The sequence below is a fragment of the Tauraco erythrolophus genome, chromosome 7 (genome assembly GCF_009769465.1).
Source record: "Tauraco erythrolophus isolate bTauEry1 chromosome 7, bTauEry1.pri, whole genome shotgun sequence".
Taxonomy (NCBI): Eukaryota; Metazoa; Chordata; class Aves; order Musophagiformes; family Musophagidae; genus Tauraco; species Tauraco erythrolophus.
In genome coordinates, this window is record NC_141471.1 from 25,787,321 (window position 1) to 25,804,178 (window position 16,858).

The 16,858-nt window shown below is 37.0% G+C and overlaps 1 protein-coding gene across 3 annotated transcripts in view; it reads left to right on the forward strand.

Moving 5' to 3' along the window:
* Positions 1–16,858, forward strand: part of CDK14 (cyclin dependent kinase 14) — a 266,293-nt gene that overhangs the window by 194,698 nt on the left and 54,737 nt on the right. For all 3 annotated transcript variants that reach the window (XM_086614579.1, XM_086614580.1, XM_086614578.1), the window contains one exon: positions 6,454–6,547. In XM_086614579.1, the coding sequence (XP_086470705.1) occupies positions 6,454–6,547 (94 nt within the window). The remainder of the gene's footprint in view (positions 1–6,453; positions 6,548–16,858) is intronic.

The window sequence follows — 16,858 nt, forward strand, 5'->3', positions numbered from 1 at the left end:
GAAGTCACTAGGGATATTTTATTTTGAAGTGCAGCTGGCTTTAAACTATGTTTGCTAACAGCTGGAGATTTTTGGCATATCCTGTTGTTTTGTTTTTAACAAATACACTCTTATTCACAGTTCAGGTAACCTATGAAGTTATAGGCTGTGATATATTTTAGATTTACTTTTTTTAACTACATCAGCTATATTCAGCGCTGCAGAAGAAATTACTTAAAAATAGGCCAGTCAAATATTATGAAATTGCTTATTACATCACTGTTATTTAACTTTATAACATCTGGATTGATATACATAATTTCAATTCTAATTTAGGAAAAGCTCTTCATATAGAGTTTTTTTGTTTATCGTATTGTTAGAAAAATAAATGGAATTTTCAGGAACACACCACTTTCCACACATAACCTGCTCCGAGTGCAGATTTGAGCTCTCACTGTAATTCCATGCATGCTTTCATGAATATTTGACCAATGAAGACCTATGACAGTAATTAAGATATTTATTAAATAAAAATGGATCTTGTTTTAGACACAGGTGCACCAAATTATGTTTTTACACAGGGGACATTACAAAGGCATCTTTATCCTGTATCTGCTGTAAACAGTTGGCAGTGAAAGAAACCCGAGAGCAGAAGTCTCAGTACACCCAGAAGAAATACTGCTTGGGGCCCAAGAGAGAAAGCAGCATAGGGTAAACTAGTTCTTTTGCCCTCAATGTTCTTTATGATTGCACGCCAAAGAAGTGCTAATCTGTAGGATTAAGATATTAAGGTGAGGATATTGTGGTAACTATCAAGGTATTGTTAATTAAACTTACCTCGTTGTCAGTGAGTTCTTCAAAAGTTTTATCTGCTGAATTAGGCTTTTAATTGGAAAATTTGCATAGCGTTGAATTGGTAGAAACACTATGTGTGAGGAAATGTCTTGATCTGTAGTTATTAGAAAGGCATTTCAGTTCCTGTCTAAAACCTACTTTTATCTATTTCGAACATTAGATTTACTATCACTTTTCCACTGCTGGAAATGTGTTTCATGTATGTCAGGAAAATACCTTATAAAGGTATCTGGATCCAGAAAAGAAAACCGAGAAGAACATGTTCAACAGGAAAATATCTTATGGCAAAACGTTGCTCAAGTTTGAAGGTTATTTTCTTGAGCTTTTTTTGCATTCTGCTTTTACTGACCAAGTGAGTCTAATAGAAAGATTCTTCAAAAAAGGGATCATATACATTTTAATCTTTCATGAATGTCACATTTCTTAATGTAGAAACAGCATTGCTAGAGAGAGTTGAGTTGCAAACCAGTTTCTGAAGCTTTTATTTCTAGGTAGTTCAATGACACAGGCAAGAACATGGGCACCCTATTCACTTGTAATTACAATTGCTTCAAGACTGACTGTAAAGAAGTACTTTGAACCATCACGCTTTCAAGTAATTTTTCATTCATTACATCTGCATTCTGCAGAAATTTTAATTTTCTCTGTCATCATGAAAGGGAAATTTTTCTCCACTCATTACTTCTCATGTGAGAACTGTAATCTGTTTGCATTATTGCCCGTTCTTTGGTCAGACTGTATCTCCCATCGTATGCTACTTTTCACATATCAAAGTGGAGTGGTCATGGAAGACAAATTCCGACCATGTTCAACATCTGCTGATATTCTGGCAGTGTGTCACTGTAGAACTAAATCAGGTTTTGGTCGATTAAGGAGACAAAAGTCCCTTGCTTTTTATTCCTTTCCCCCAAAATTTTTGTAGTTCTGTTCACAAGCAGAATCACATAGGAACGTGACTTTTTTTCTGAATAAATCAGACAAGATAAAAATCTCTGTGCCTTTCCAACATGTTGCATATTATTAGTGAATTTTAGGAAAGAGGTTCCGGTATTACCTCTTGGTGACAAATCCGTAAAAAAAATAAGCAGTTGGATTTTGGGGGAGTGGGGGGATGTTTTTGTTTTTTTTAAATTCTAATATATTTAACAGACAAACTGTACATAGTTTGGGAAACTTGAATGAAAACTCTACTGTTGCTCTGAATTTCAGAAATCTCACCAGGAGGATTGCTGGAAGCAATTACTTGGTTTTCATAAAATGCCTTCCCCTTTTGAAGCCAAATCGTGCATGCTGAGAACAGACTTCAGAACAGAAAGCATATCTGTTGAGGGCAGAAAGTTCAACAGTTTAAAACATATAGTAAGCATATGGGCTTTTTATAATCTTGATTTAAGTATAAACTGAAACTTGGTTTGGAAATAACTTCTCATTTCAGAGTGTGTCTGTAGTCTCTTTTATGGATCCATCAAGAAAAGTCCGAATCTTAACTGAAGGAAACAACCCTAATAATATTTTATAGATTATGCCTCATCAAAGCTTTTTTTTTTTTTTTTACAATATTCAAGTACAGATAGGTTGGCGACTCTTCTTGTCACAGTAAGGATCTTTGTTATGCGGAGACAGGAATGTGAATTATTGAACCAAAAATATAAAACAAATTAACCAGTAAGAAAATTAATTTTAAGGGAATACCCTCTTGAATTATAAAAGCTGCAGAAAAAAAATGCAGTTTCCTGAGGCATCCAACTTCATTTTTACAGGCTCATTTACTATGTCGATTCAAGTGCAAGACTAACTCATTTAGCTGTGCTATTAACTCTTACTCTGTATAAGGCTGTGTGGTGACAGCCAAAGTCTCAGGAAATTAAGCAGGACAATAGAAGAGCAGTATTAGATGGTATGGCCACATATGGTCTCATCAGTACACCAATAGGTTTAGTCACGCTTTTTGTCATCAGAGGGTAAGCCACCCATTTCAACATTCAATGGCTGTCACTTTTACTTTTCAAGGTTATCCTATGCCGTTCCATTGGAAAGATCTCTGAATGAAGTTGCAGCATGTGGCTTATTTATTCAAATCAGAAGTCCTGTAAAGAGAGTAGGAAAATATGAACTGAATACACTGAAATATGTTAAGCTAATGTTCTTTTGTCACAAATTATTTCTCAAGTGCTGCCTGAAAATGGCATCGTATGCTGGGTGTGCACAAATGGTACATAAATAACATACCCATGGAGATGCATGCACATTAAAGCCAAGTTAATTGGTTGTATTTTATATTTCAAGAAATAATCTTTGGGTCATAGACATTAGAGATGGGAGTGATCTGTGAGATCATCTTACCCACCCTACTGCTAATGCACGTCTGTTCCCTGAAGAGTATTCTTAAGTGTTTCAGCTTGTCTAGTTTTACGCGACTGTAACTGTGGAGCTTCAAGTCCATTGAGAGGCTGGGGTATAGCCCAATTGTTAAGTGTGTTTCTCTGACACTCACCTTAAAATTTTTATTTCCTAAAGGCATTCTCCTGTTTCTAGTTACACCATCTTGGATCTACCTACAGTTCTGGAAACCATTAAAATCCTAGTCAGTTCTTCCCTGTCCTTCATTTTACATAATTTCAAATAGAGTGTCCTCACGTTCTCTGTCCCTTGTGTTTTCTTGTAGCCAAGAATGACATCATTCTCTTATTTTTTCCTTGCAAACCATTTCTGGCACAAAAATAATTTTTACTTTGCTCAAAAATCTCTCAAAGTGTTCAATAGTTTGTGAGGTCTACAAAAACAAGACTAAATTTCAAGACCTTGTAGAGGCTTTATTTCTTTTCAGGTTCAGTGTGTGTGCACTTATGATTTGTGACTCAGGGATCCTGTTATATAATCAGTCTCTACTTGCTTTGAGCCTAAAATTCACTGATACCACTAAGACATTTAAAATACCATCCAGCCATCTTGAAGTCTTTACGTGCTATTATGGCTGCTATTATCAGTTGAATGTCATTTGGTTTTTTCCTTATTATTTTCTTTTTTTTTTTTTTTTTAGTATTCATTTCATCTTCTCTTTCTGTGGACTTATTCCTTAATGTGCTGACTACCATATGCTTTGAAACCAAGCATAAACTTAGTTTTCAAGTGGGCCAAAGGGAACAGCAGTCCTGCAGCTGAAACCTTGAAGGTTGTTTATGATTTTAATAACCTTTTGATTTTTGTATTAGTTGTTTATTTAACTCCAGTACTTCTTCACTCTCACATCAGCTTGTGACTAAATGGAGTACTAGGTTACACAAGAGTCCAAGACACGTAATAGGATTCTTCTTTCCAAGCAGGAAATTTTTCTTTAGTAGTATTGTTTGCAGTTCTTACTTGATTATTGGCTCATACTTGTGTCAGACCCACTAGAAGTGGAAAATTTTGTAAATAGATTATGTGAAACAATATAAACTTTGGAAAAATGGTCTTGTTGCCTTTACAGCATTTCTGTTCAAACAGCTAGTTGAAGTTTCTCTGAAAATAGCAGTACATGCCCTCAAATGATACACTGGTTTAATCAAACCTTTGTTTTCTGGTTGCAAGAGTAGAACTCTAATCCTCTTTTCTTTAGTCTAAATTCAATTGTTTTATTTCTCATCTTGAATAAAGAAAGACTGAAATCTTGAATTTTTCCTTGCCTGAGATCCTGATACCGTTTATAAGTATTTGACTAAGATGTATTGTGCCTATCTGTGCCTAATGAAGCACTAACCAGACTAAATGATGAATGACAGTTTAATCAATTCATTTCATTCAGTAACCAGCAGAAGCATATAGAACATAAATTTTGACCTCTCTTTATAAAAGCACCTGAATTATTCTAAAATTTGACCAGAACTGTGCTTTCCAAAGTTTTCCTCCACTTTTCAATGCCTAAGGAGAAACTTTGCTTAATATCTATGCTTTGGGATATGGAATTAGAAAATAGTGATGTATGTTTAATTTTCTTCTTTAAGAAATTTGACTATCAAGTCTCATTGACGTGGAATGTAAAATTATTTCATTATTCAGTAGCAGTAAAAGCCTTCAGAGATGAGTAAAGCAGGGCTCATCTGCTGATAATCTTAGTTAAGTGGTATTTATAAATACTCAGGCCTGGCTGTAATGGAAATATGCAATCTATTTTCATTAAGTTGTTTCATTCTAGAACCACTTTCTCACCAATATATGCACACATATCCATAAAATTAAATGCTACTTTCTGAATGCATCATCACTATGCATAAGCAATGAAAAGGTATGTAATTGCTATGTTCCAGATAATTTACTTCTAAAAACAAAGTTAAATTAGAGGTTGTTACTGGGATTTTCTGACATGGAAACAAACTCTCAGTTTCAGAGCGAGGTGGTACTGTAGTTAGTTTTGCAAATTCTTGGTTCTTTTTGATATATATTTTGGGTTATTGAATTGACATTTGCTTTGATTGAAGGTGGGGTTTTTTGTGTGGTTACTTACACAGACATAGGTATACAGCATACATAGGTGTTTGCATGCAGAAGTCATATAAAAATACATGTAGAAGAATGGAATTGAACCAGTTAAAATATATAATCAAATTCTGCATCCTATTGGTAGCCAAGGAGAATGTTTTCTCTTGTTTGCTGAGGGAACAAGCAACTCTTGAGTCTCTTCATCCAGACGCGAATGCAAGTTTGTAATTTGTTTTGCTTTTCAGTCACAGGAAGTCCACAGGTTATCTGGAATTTGAGTTAAGGTCACAGAAGCTTTCCTCAGCTTCTGAGAATTCATTCTTTGTGCTGTAGTTAGTATGTCTCAAGTGTTTTTTTCCCCCTGATTTCCTAGTACTCCTGCCAGTGGCTTAACTGAGTGGGATTAGGGGAACTCCGGTGAAGTACCTTTTGTGAGTGAGCAGGGGCAGGAGCTGTAAGGAGGTGGCTGTCACAGCGGGTAGAGGAGGGAGCCCGTGGCTGCTCAGCCCATTGCAGCACCTCTCAGCCAGAGCTTCTAGGGGATGGGGTCAGCAGCCCCCCAGAGCGATGGGCTTCAGGCTTCCTTCTTTTATGCCGGAAGAGGGGAGAAGAAAGCCCAGGCAAGCCCATTGCAGAAGTCACCTGCATTTGGGCAGTAACTTAGTTCAGTGGCTATGAGCAGCCATGTGCCCTTTTCTTTTTTACTCATTTTTTCCTAGATTCTCCTCCCATGCCAAGCCTTTCCAGTATACCTCCATGCTGCAGTCCTGTCCCCAGTCGGCTTCTCCCAAGGGTGCTGTCTCACTGCCATTCCCACATCCCCAGAATTTATTTGGGAGCATGAGTATGCTGCTTGGGAATCACTCATACAAACAGAGAGCAGCCTTGTGCCCTTACTGATCTCAACAGCTACCATCCGTATTCCCGCTACCTCTACGCTTGCCTTCAAACACCTGAGAAGTATTCATATGTACACATGTACACATTGGTTTTAGTAAACACACATGCTTGTCCTTCAGCCTGGTGTTGATTTTTAAAAATAAATAAATAAATATTATTTAAATACTGGTGATTGATACAAAAGTGTTGTTGCTAGCCATTTAATCTATAAGAAATCTTCCTAATGTTGCATACTTACTTTTTTTTTTTTTTTCTCTGTAGGGGAGTGGGTTGTATCTTTGTAGAAATGATCCAAGGGGTCGCTGCTTTTCCGGGAATGAAAGACATTCAAGATCAACTTGAAAGGATATTTCTGGTGAGTTTTTTATTGCTGAAGTAATGTGCCTAAGACAACAAAGGATTGATGATGAATGTTCAGGTATTTTTTTGAGTCAGGAATTAAATTACTGATACAGCCAAGGATCAGAAGCCTAGTCCACAAGCTAGATACAGTTTACTGGATATATTCTTGAAGATTATGTAATAAGTTCAGATCCTAATTTTTTCTATTAATATTTTTCAAATAATCTATAGAAAGGTTTTTATACAGTTTTGGAGAAAAGCTTTCCAAATGTAAGGCAATGGAAATCCAGCCAGTGGGTTTGGCAGTTCCCTTTCAAAAAAGCTCAGGAATAACTTTTCTTGACTCACTGATAAAGGGTTTCATTTACTTCAGTGCCTGCTGGTAGCTGTGCTGTTGTGAAGTGGGTTTATTCAAGCAAGCCACTGGTCACCCAGATACTAGCCAAAGTGGCTTCTGTTACTGTGGGGTGGCCATCAGGGAAGATATTGCAAGAGCAGCTCCTTCCCTCAACCTGGCAATCTCTGTTTTGCTTCTGACCATAAATTTAGAAGGCAAACATGGGCATACCCTTGCTTTTAAAGATTATTTTGTTAGTAGCCATTCATTTCAAATGCAAGGATTTTATTTGTGATTCTTTTTTGACCCATGGGGAGCATAAGAAAGTCTTTCATAACATGCTTATAAAATTTGCATTCTTCATTTTACTCAGACTTCCTTGTACTATATCTCTTTTGTTGGGACATCAGGGAATTTAGCAACTGCTTTGGGGAGTGACTCAGAAAAAAATCTCTTTCTAAAACAAGACCTTATTTGATTGTGATATAAAAATACCTCATTTTCTGTAAAATGTTTTGTTATTCTGCCCGCTTGGCAATACCCTGAAAATTCTCTGCTGTGAAAAAATAGCTGTGCCGCAATGTACACAAGGAGCAGCAGTTCTGAGCAGTTTCTGTGATGTTTCTCATTGCTTCATTTGTTTGCCAACTTGTGTATTTTAAGCTAGCAACTTCTGGGCCAGTTTTAGGGTATTGATTTCTTAAATTATTATGCTTCTCGTTTATTGAGATGAAATTTCCTCCTTACTTATAGAATGTGAAATTTTGAAAACAATAAATTCCTCTTTGAGACTTTGTGTCATTTATTGTAAAATTTTAGCAAGTGTTTTTGCTATGGAAATTAAGTAGACTTCTAACAGCACAAATCAGTGCTTCCTTTAACAGAGCCTTTATGCACAGTATCATATGGGATCGTATGATATAGTGCAAAAAGTGATAGTGATAGGTGTATCGTATAAACTTATGTTTGTATGCCTTTTGTAAACCTTTTGTATATTCTCATTTTCTCTTCTCTTCCCTATCCTTGCAGTTATTTGTGTGTTAAAATGCCAAAATAAATACACCCCAGGATGAGTTTTGAGGCCTGCTAATATTTTAAAATTCTGCTTTAAAACTGCAGCTGCAAATATTGAGAACAGTGTTGAAATAACAAGGGATAATTTATTGATACTGTTTCTTTAATTTGGTCTTTTACAAACCCGCAAACAAAAAGATAAAATTTTGGTTTGGATAGTTTTATGGTCCATTGTAAATCGGAGTTAATTTTTAAATGGCAATTAATTAGGCTCTCTAGAGCCTAAGAACTAGACACTCTAAGGAAGTGTCTAGTTACCCTTAGCTAAATAGTTTCAGTGAGTGCCTTCCTAATGTACTCTAAGCATCATTAAGAATTTAAGTTATCTGTTTAAAAGTTATAAAACAAATTATTATTCTTGTTTGGTTTTGTGTTTGAACAGAAGTATTAAATTCATTCATTCTCCAGTGAATCATGTATAGTGTGGTAGTTAATAGCGCTGAAGTACAAAATTAATCAGGTTGTTACACCAGGTAACTAATACAATTAACTCCCACACAGTGAGCACTTACACAGCTGTGAAAGAAACAGATCAACCAATAAAAGACTTTTCCACAGAGTCTTCCCATAGTTCTCACTTTCAACATCCAACAGTGATGGTTTTCTTGTAACAAAGGGTAATCTTCTAAAAATGGTGTAAGGTACAGTCCACCTTCGTACTAATCCTTTTATTCTGTAGTCCTCTTCTAAAATACACAACTTGCAACAAAAGGTATATTGCACACAACAAACTGTGTCGTGTCTGTCACTGTTGTTACTAGTCATAACTACACATCCATAGCACGTAAGAGTCCAGGTTGCATCTTGAGGCTCTTAGGGAATCAGTTACGTTGTAATAGGAAAGTCACAAAAGAAATAATAATCAGGAAAAGTGAATAAAATTTAATGTGATTAACAGTTTAAAATTCTTAAATGGCTGTTTGATTTCCTATTGTGTAATTTCCCATTATTATGTAAATGAAATTAAAATACATTGTATATATGCTGTTTCAGTGATTATCAAGTGGCAGTCAAAGAGAGATTCTCTAAATGCTTTTGCATCTCTCTACCATTGGCATTCTTCACACATCTACATAGTAAGAGTAGATGCAACCCAGCGCATCCCATATGTTTCTTCCTTGTTATGGTTGATGTTTATTATGTTTAATAATGGCTTAATTAAGTGATTGTATATGATAGATTAAGAAAAGAGATTGATCTTTCAGGTTTGTTTAAGACTTTTCTCTTTAAGCTTCTGTTTCCTGACTTGTATTGTTTTAAACATTTGTGGGTTTTTAAATGGTAATATACACTGATTCCCTATTTCTGTTACAGCAGCTGTTTCTAATAAGCTTTCTCAGGTTCTGTTACTGTGATAGGCCTCAATAAAATAGCAAGGGACTCTGTTTTCAGAGTTAGACCAGCACTTGAGAGATGTTGATGAATGAGCAAGCTGCAAGTTGTTATTGCCATGCTTTGGATCTGATAATATGAATTCTTTTCCTCACCTATACTCAGAAGTGAGAATAATCTCTTTTAAAAAAACTATACTTGCCAAATAAAATGGAAATCACACATATAAGTAGGTTGCTTTTTCAAGGAGCTTTAACAGTGAATAAAATGTCTTAATGCAGAGGTGATTTCGTTTAATCAGTGTACTATTACATCTTTATGCCTACTTTTTTCCTACATATTGGAACTGAGGTTACTTTCTGAAAAGAACTGCATCATAGGAAATAAGAGAGAAAAGTGTAATTACAGCCTATAAGACCTAACAAGTCTTTTGCCTCGAAGTATCAAATTAGTGATGTGTCGTCATCATTTCCAGCACAAATGAGAAGATCCAGCAAACTGTTTTGACATTGTTTGGGACAAGCAGCTTGAGGTATTTTTGGAAGGTTCTAGGTCTGATGGATGAATAATCTGATACAGTAATCTCAGCATTTCTATTTAGTCTTGTAATATGTGTGCAAGGCAGGATGAAGCCTCAATCAAGTACACATTGAACAGTAAAACCATGGGAATAGGAAACATAACTAAGGCAATCTGTTGAATCAAAATAAAACTACACAAAATTGGTAAATATGTGGCTTCTGATATAGAGTAGCTAAGATCTTTATTAGTAGTTTATTCCTGTTAATAATTTCTTAGCGTGTGTTTTTCTAGATGCAAACTTTGAGGCTTCCTGTGTCAAGGAGAACGTGCCATTGTAAATAACCTTGAATTGTGTCTAGAAGTAAAAGCTGCACCAAATGCCTTCAAGCTAGCCCTGTGCCAGGGAGAATTGATGGCTCCTTAGGCCTGGCGATGATCAGCATGAATTAGTTGAGTGTTAAAGCTGATTACACTGAGAAATCTGCAGTATGCCTGTGCATGCCTTGCCCTGAGCCACACTGGAGGTATCAACTTGATTACAGCTCCAGTTTTGATATAACGTTGTGCTTTTATACTTGCTGTTCTTATCATAGAGTCATAGAATGGTTTGGATTAGAAGGGACCTTGAAGATCACATAGTTCCAACCCCCCTGCCATGGGTAGGGACACCTTCCAACAGACCAGGTTGCTCAAAGCCTCATCCAACCTGACCTTGAACACTTTCATGGATGGGGCAGCCACAGCTTCCCTGGACAGCCTGTTCCAGTGCCTCACTACCCTTGGAGGGAAGAATTTCTTCCTTAGGTCTAATCTAAATCTACCCTGTTTCAGTTTAAAGCCATTACTCCATGCCCTGTCACAAGATGCCCTTGCAAGAAGTCCCTCTCCAGCTTTCTTGTAGGCCCCCTTTAGGTACTGAAAGGCTGCTATAAGGCTTCTGTGGAGCCTTCTCTTCTCCAGGCTGACAACCCCAACTCTCTCAACCTGTCTTCATAACATTCTTAACAGAGTCAAACCAGATCACAGTTGAATTTCTTGTGGAGAGAATTTTTGAAGTGGGAAGATATTTCTGTCTTTGCCACTTTTCGTGAGGTTTCTGAGAGCCACTATAGATAAAAGTGAATTTTCCTCCCAGGCTCTAAAGCCTTCCCCATAAGGGAGTAATCTATGTGTTGGCCGAACTTTAGTCTTGGTGCCAGCTACACTGAAAATTATATTTCACTGCAAGAATAATGTGCAAAGAGTTCTCCTGGTACTTTGTACATCTTTGCATAGGCAGGACAACAGCATTTAAATGCTGCTTTATCTGTAAATCGGCATTCACTCTGCAAACACGGTTGTGGGACAGGGGCACGCTGCAGGAGCCTCATGCTGCAGGTAATGTGGCACAGCAGGAGAGGGGGTTTGCAGCCAGAAGCTTATGTCTTTCCTGACACACGTATTGCAAAAAGCTGAGGACCCCTCTCTGGTCTTGGATGCTATTGCTCTGTTGGGTGCCATAATGCACAGTATTAAAAAGTAATTAAAAGAGAACAATATCCATTTGTTGAGCCCAGCAGCCTGGTATGTCAAAGGGTGAGGCCAGAAATGCTCGCTTTCTGCGTGGAGCTGTACAGCAAAGGCTCAGCGATTTCAGATAGCTATGAAAAATGGCAATTTCCTTTTAAATGGAAATGGAAGTGTTACTTCTGTTATTGAAGATTTAAAAGGCTAGCAATATTTTTTCTTTTAGATATATATATACACACATACATATATATGACTACATGCCTGAAGTGTCTGGTATCATGTAATGCAGGCTAGTAGTGTTTCCTCCACAACTCTAATGTTAAGTGTTTATGAAGCTTTGGAGCTTTCTCCCTGTGGTTCTTTAACTGAAGGTTTGCTTCATGTCACTGATGTCCTGTAAAGCCTGAAATAATACATTTTAACAGGCCTCACTTTCATTTAAGCTTATGATGGACCCTCAGGAACCGTGCTTTCTGGTACATTGTGTTAATAACATCTTTTGGGAAGCTAGCAATGCTAAACCTGAGGGAGGAGTACTTTTAACTATTGGATTTTGAACTTCAACTCTGTAATGAGGTGTTTAGTCAAATCTGTTGGTCTTTTATTCCTGTTTCATTATTCAATACATGTCACTTTCTGTCACTTGATAAATACTTTGGCTCTGAAATACAGCTTGTTCGTCTCTGATGGAACAGAGTGGCTGAAATTTTATTTTGTGTAGGCACAGTATCTATGGTGCCTTATATGTTGCAGATGATGAATCTGGTTGGAGCAAAAGTCTTCATCTTCATAAAATAAATAGTACTTGCTTAGAGGGGAAAGTTTTCAATAAACAGATTTTCTTTTCCTCCCGTCTCGCTCCATTTTCCTCCCACCGATGACTTCATGAGGAAAATGAGGGGTTTCTTTTGAAACTCTAAGTAGAAACCTGAGTGCTACATTCTGTCTTCTATGACACAGCATGAAAATAGAATGAGAAAAGTGCAATGTATTATATCCTGCTAATGAATTTACCTCTGCTTTGCTTTATTATAGGAGTATTCCAAATGTTTCACTTCTCTTCAGCACCCCTGAAATTAATTAAATAAATAGCAGGCTTCCCTACCTGTGGATCTTCTCTGAAATTGTCAGCATTTACTCAGTATTTTACTGCTGTTGTCTGCAGGTTTTGCTCTGATACCACTTTTACAAGGTTCATTTCTGGCCTTTATGTCTCATGCCAAACTTCAAATGAAAGTAATTCTCAGCTAGGCAAGTATGAGGTGAATTAACCTTTAAAATAATCTTTAAAAAACAGAGTGAATCTTCTATGTATTCATGCTTTATAATGGGTTTTGGATTTTTGAAGAGTTCTTTTGAAGGAGTTTCAGCTCAATTTTAGCTCTCTGACTTCACTATATTGTCTTCTGTATCACTGCATGTGTAGCCTTTTTCCCTTATAACAGGGCACAAGGTATTTGGTGCTAATTTGTGTTTACCTCTTATAAAGAACTCCTGTCTTCACTATGCCTCAGTGGCCATAGTCTGTGTTGTTATTTGCCTTGTATCATTAAACCCATATGGTATTGGGCAAGCAAATTAGGCCTAGGATTTAAAAATAGCAATCTTGTAAAAATATAGGAAATCTTCTGCAGGAATATTGCCTATGTGTGTCAGGAAAGGAGGTTTTAAAAAGTACTGACGTTAAACCTCGCACTCTGGTAACTTTTCTTTTAGAAAAGGGGACACATAACCTCCCATTCATCCGTGATTAAAGTCGTAAAAATACCCAGCAGTATATGATGGACACTTGCCAGGGGAACTACCAGCTGGTAGCAGGAGGGAAGAGAAGGAAAGGAAACAATAAATGAATGTGTAACCCCATCCTTGACTTTCAAGGGCTGGCTGGATGTCAGGCCAGCCAGTCACACAACCTGATGCACATAGGTATCGTCATCTGCTTGTGAGAAGATGTTCTTGTCCAATTGGCTAATTCTGAGCAAAACCCTGAGCACGGCTGGGATTGCGAGAGCTTGGCTTATTACCAGCTTGGCAATGCAAAACATGAAGAGTAATTGGCTATCAGAAAAAGAAAACAGATTAAGACATGGTTCAGTGGAAAACAATGGCTTTGTGGTTTTCTTTGGAATCAGAATGTTTCTTCAGTATCTGCCGTATTTCGGTTGCTGAACGAGAAATGGGCTATAATTACAAAGAAACGGCGTTTCTTTTCCAGGCTTGCCTCTTGCCTTCAAGAGGGTGGTTACAGGCAATACGTAGGAGAAAATGTGCTGAGACTCAGCTCGTGTAAACCAGTGCAGCTCCGTTTATTTACACAGGTCTACATCTTTGCAGGCACCTTCCTTCTTAGCCCCATACACCATAGAAATAGATTTTTTTCCCATGCAAAATCTCTGTCTGTACAGCTTGTGTCCACATGTGTTATGGAGCTGTAATTGCACACATTTTTGCATGCAGGTGACACTGAACAGAAATGCAGTTGCAAGCAATCTTTGCATATTGCAAAAGGAGGTGGAGCTCATTCTGAACAAAAGCATTGGTCTGTTATCCAAAACCTTATGCTGCAAGATAATATTGTGCCATATAAAAGCACAGGCACATTCATAAACCTGCTATGATATGCTGGCTTTATTTACTGGGGAAGATAATAAATGCTCAGACATCAAATAGTCATATTGCTTTCTTTTTCCATTTCGTAAATAAAGGAACAATGTTTAATACACTTGAATCTTCTTTTTCCCCTTTTTTCTTTTACTTGTGTCTGAATTGCACATCACATGCCAAAAACAGGTTTTCCGAAGAGCATCTTGATTGCCAAAATTGTTGTTTATAATATGTATCTCAAGTTCAAACATCCTTAAAGATGAAAAAGGTCTAAAAATCAATGTGAGGCAGTTTTAGATGATGACTTTGGAGACATGTTATGAGACTCTAAGATTGATACGCCTTACCTGTCTGCACATGTTTCTTAAAAGACTTAAGAATAATAGCTGATTTCTTCTGCCCTCCTAAGAACTGGTAAAAGTATATAGCTTTTTCTGTCATGGTATCTGGGGGAAACGTCCCCTTCAGCCCATGCACACACCTGAGATACCATTTGCAACAGGCCTAATTTGAATTCAGTTAGACTTTAATACCTGTTTTAACATTTGCTGAATCGGTGCCCTGGACTGGCTATTTGTTTAGCAAGATGCTGAGCACTTGCCACAAGATTGAGTCTCTTCAGCTATCACTGCCATTTACACAAGCTGCTGATCCTCAGTATCTTTCTATAAGCTAAATGTAAATTTTCAAATAAGCTTAGTGATTTCAAGATGTTTCAAGTTTTCAACGGCTAACATTAATCCACCTTGATTAGGACAGCTGCTTTTCTAGTTCATTAAGTGGCTATGGTTAAATAATTTAGGCATTTAATTTGACATGTGTTGAAAATTTTGTATGATCTTGTCTAAAGTTTTAAAGATACATTTAAAAATGCTGTCACACAGTATCTATGTGTCCACTATTTGTGTGTTGCCATTACCTATGTGACTTGCACAGAGAAAAGAAAACCAGAAGGAACGTATCTCCCCTGAATTTTTTATTCTGATTTTTTTTATTATTATTACTGTCTTTTTATTAGAAGAGAAAAGTAACCAATGGGAAAAAAGCTGCAGTAGTTTGAAACTGCCTTTAAAAGTACTTGGCAAAATCAGTATTAATGGGTAGAAAAAGGAAAGAAAAAAGAGTACAGAAATGGGAATTATTCGGAAGTGTTCAAGGCCAGGTTGGATGAGGCTTTGGGCAACCTGGTGTAGTGGAGGATTTCTCTGCCCATGACAGGGAGGTTGGAACTAGATGATCTTTAAGGTCGCTTCCAACCCTAACCATTCTATGATTCTATGATTCTATTTCATAAGAAGATGTCAAAACAAAAGAGGTCTCATACAGGAATTGAGAGTAGGAGAATTACCTGAGTAGGATCTTAATGCATTTAAGGTGTTTTCAGCCGTTTGAGTGTGAAATAAATAGTGCAGGTTTTGAAGTATACAATATTATGTTTCATTCTGGTTGCTTTGGTTTTTCCTTCCCCAGACTTCTGTGTGCTCCAGTTAAAATAACTTGGAGGCCATAGCAAAACTGCATTCTCTAGCTGTCACTTACAGGAAAAAAATGTCCCGTGTTCACTTGTCTTTAGGGCATGTGTGTGTATCACTGTGTGGCAGTATTCCTGCCAGTTGAGGTCTGTTTCTGAGTACATCGAAGAGAGCTAATGATATGTTTTGCAAGAACATAATGAGAATTCTTTACCGTGCTTTTTTTTGGGCACAACATGATCCAAATGGCCATGGTGTAAACTCTCAAACCTGTCAGTGATGGAGCAGAACAGCGTAAGGTAAATTCTTAACAAAGAGCGTACTATGGTGCAATGGATATGTTCTTACATAAATATGACTGCCCTGATGATTATTACATCCAGAGGAGAAATCAGAGGAGATTTTTGGGCATCTACTTACTATGCTGAAAGTTTACTGTTCGATTTCTGTATCTTTTGATGAGTGAGAAATCAGTTCACCTTGTAAACTTTCAGATTAATTAAACTTTGCTGTGACATAAAAAGGGATTTATGTTTTTAGAATAACTCTTTCTCAGTTCGTTTTTGAAGTTATTTTAAAATATTCTGCAGTTACTTCCCTTTTTCAAAAGGGAATTATTTGCATTGTAACTCATTTTCATCTTAGAACATAATATGTTTGTGGGGTTTTTCCCTGTGCATCTTGATTGTAATTGTTTTATAATAGCTGATAATTGTGCTTTTCTCATAAGAGAAAAAAGTTGCATGAATTTTCTGTTGCTAAACTGGCCCTTCAGTAAAATCAGAGGGAATGCAGCCAGGGATTTTGTCAATCCATTAGTCTTTTGTCAATTTTCATATCTCATCTTGGTGTGCATCTATACAACACGTTGCCCTAATTACTTAAAAAGAGGCCTTAATAATTTGGATGTTGGAGATCCTGGGCATTTTGGTATAGTCTACTTTGGTCCGATTACTGAAATACTTAGTTAATAACATTGCTATGCTGCTGGACTGGCTGGTTACAGTGTACCAGGTATTGCTCCTTTCTCTTGGAAAGGGAGGGGTAGAGATGAGGTCCTGCTGATCTCACTACATCGTATCACTTTATCAACTGCTTAGCAGTTCAAAGCAGGAAATAACTGTAGCCAGTGCAAATCTTCTTCTGTTTGTTTTATGGAGCTTTTCATGAAATCCCTGCAGTACCCTATTCCGTAAAAAAAAAAAATAATTATCAGATCAGTGACTGTAGCTGAAAACTAAGGACAGTGAAACATCCATTTCTTACTAGAGTAATCTCGTCTTTGGGCTTCATTTACTTTCAGTAAAACGTACTTTCAGTGCAACTTCCTACCACTTTGCTTTATATTATCTTATTCTTGGTAATGCTTTCATGGGTTTGTTGCTTTTGTGGCTTTTTAACCAGCTTAATGATAACATCGTGCTGCTCATCTGCATTCCTCACATAGTCCAAGAGATCAGCTGTGTCTACACTG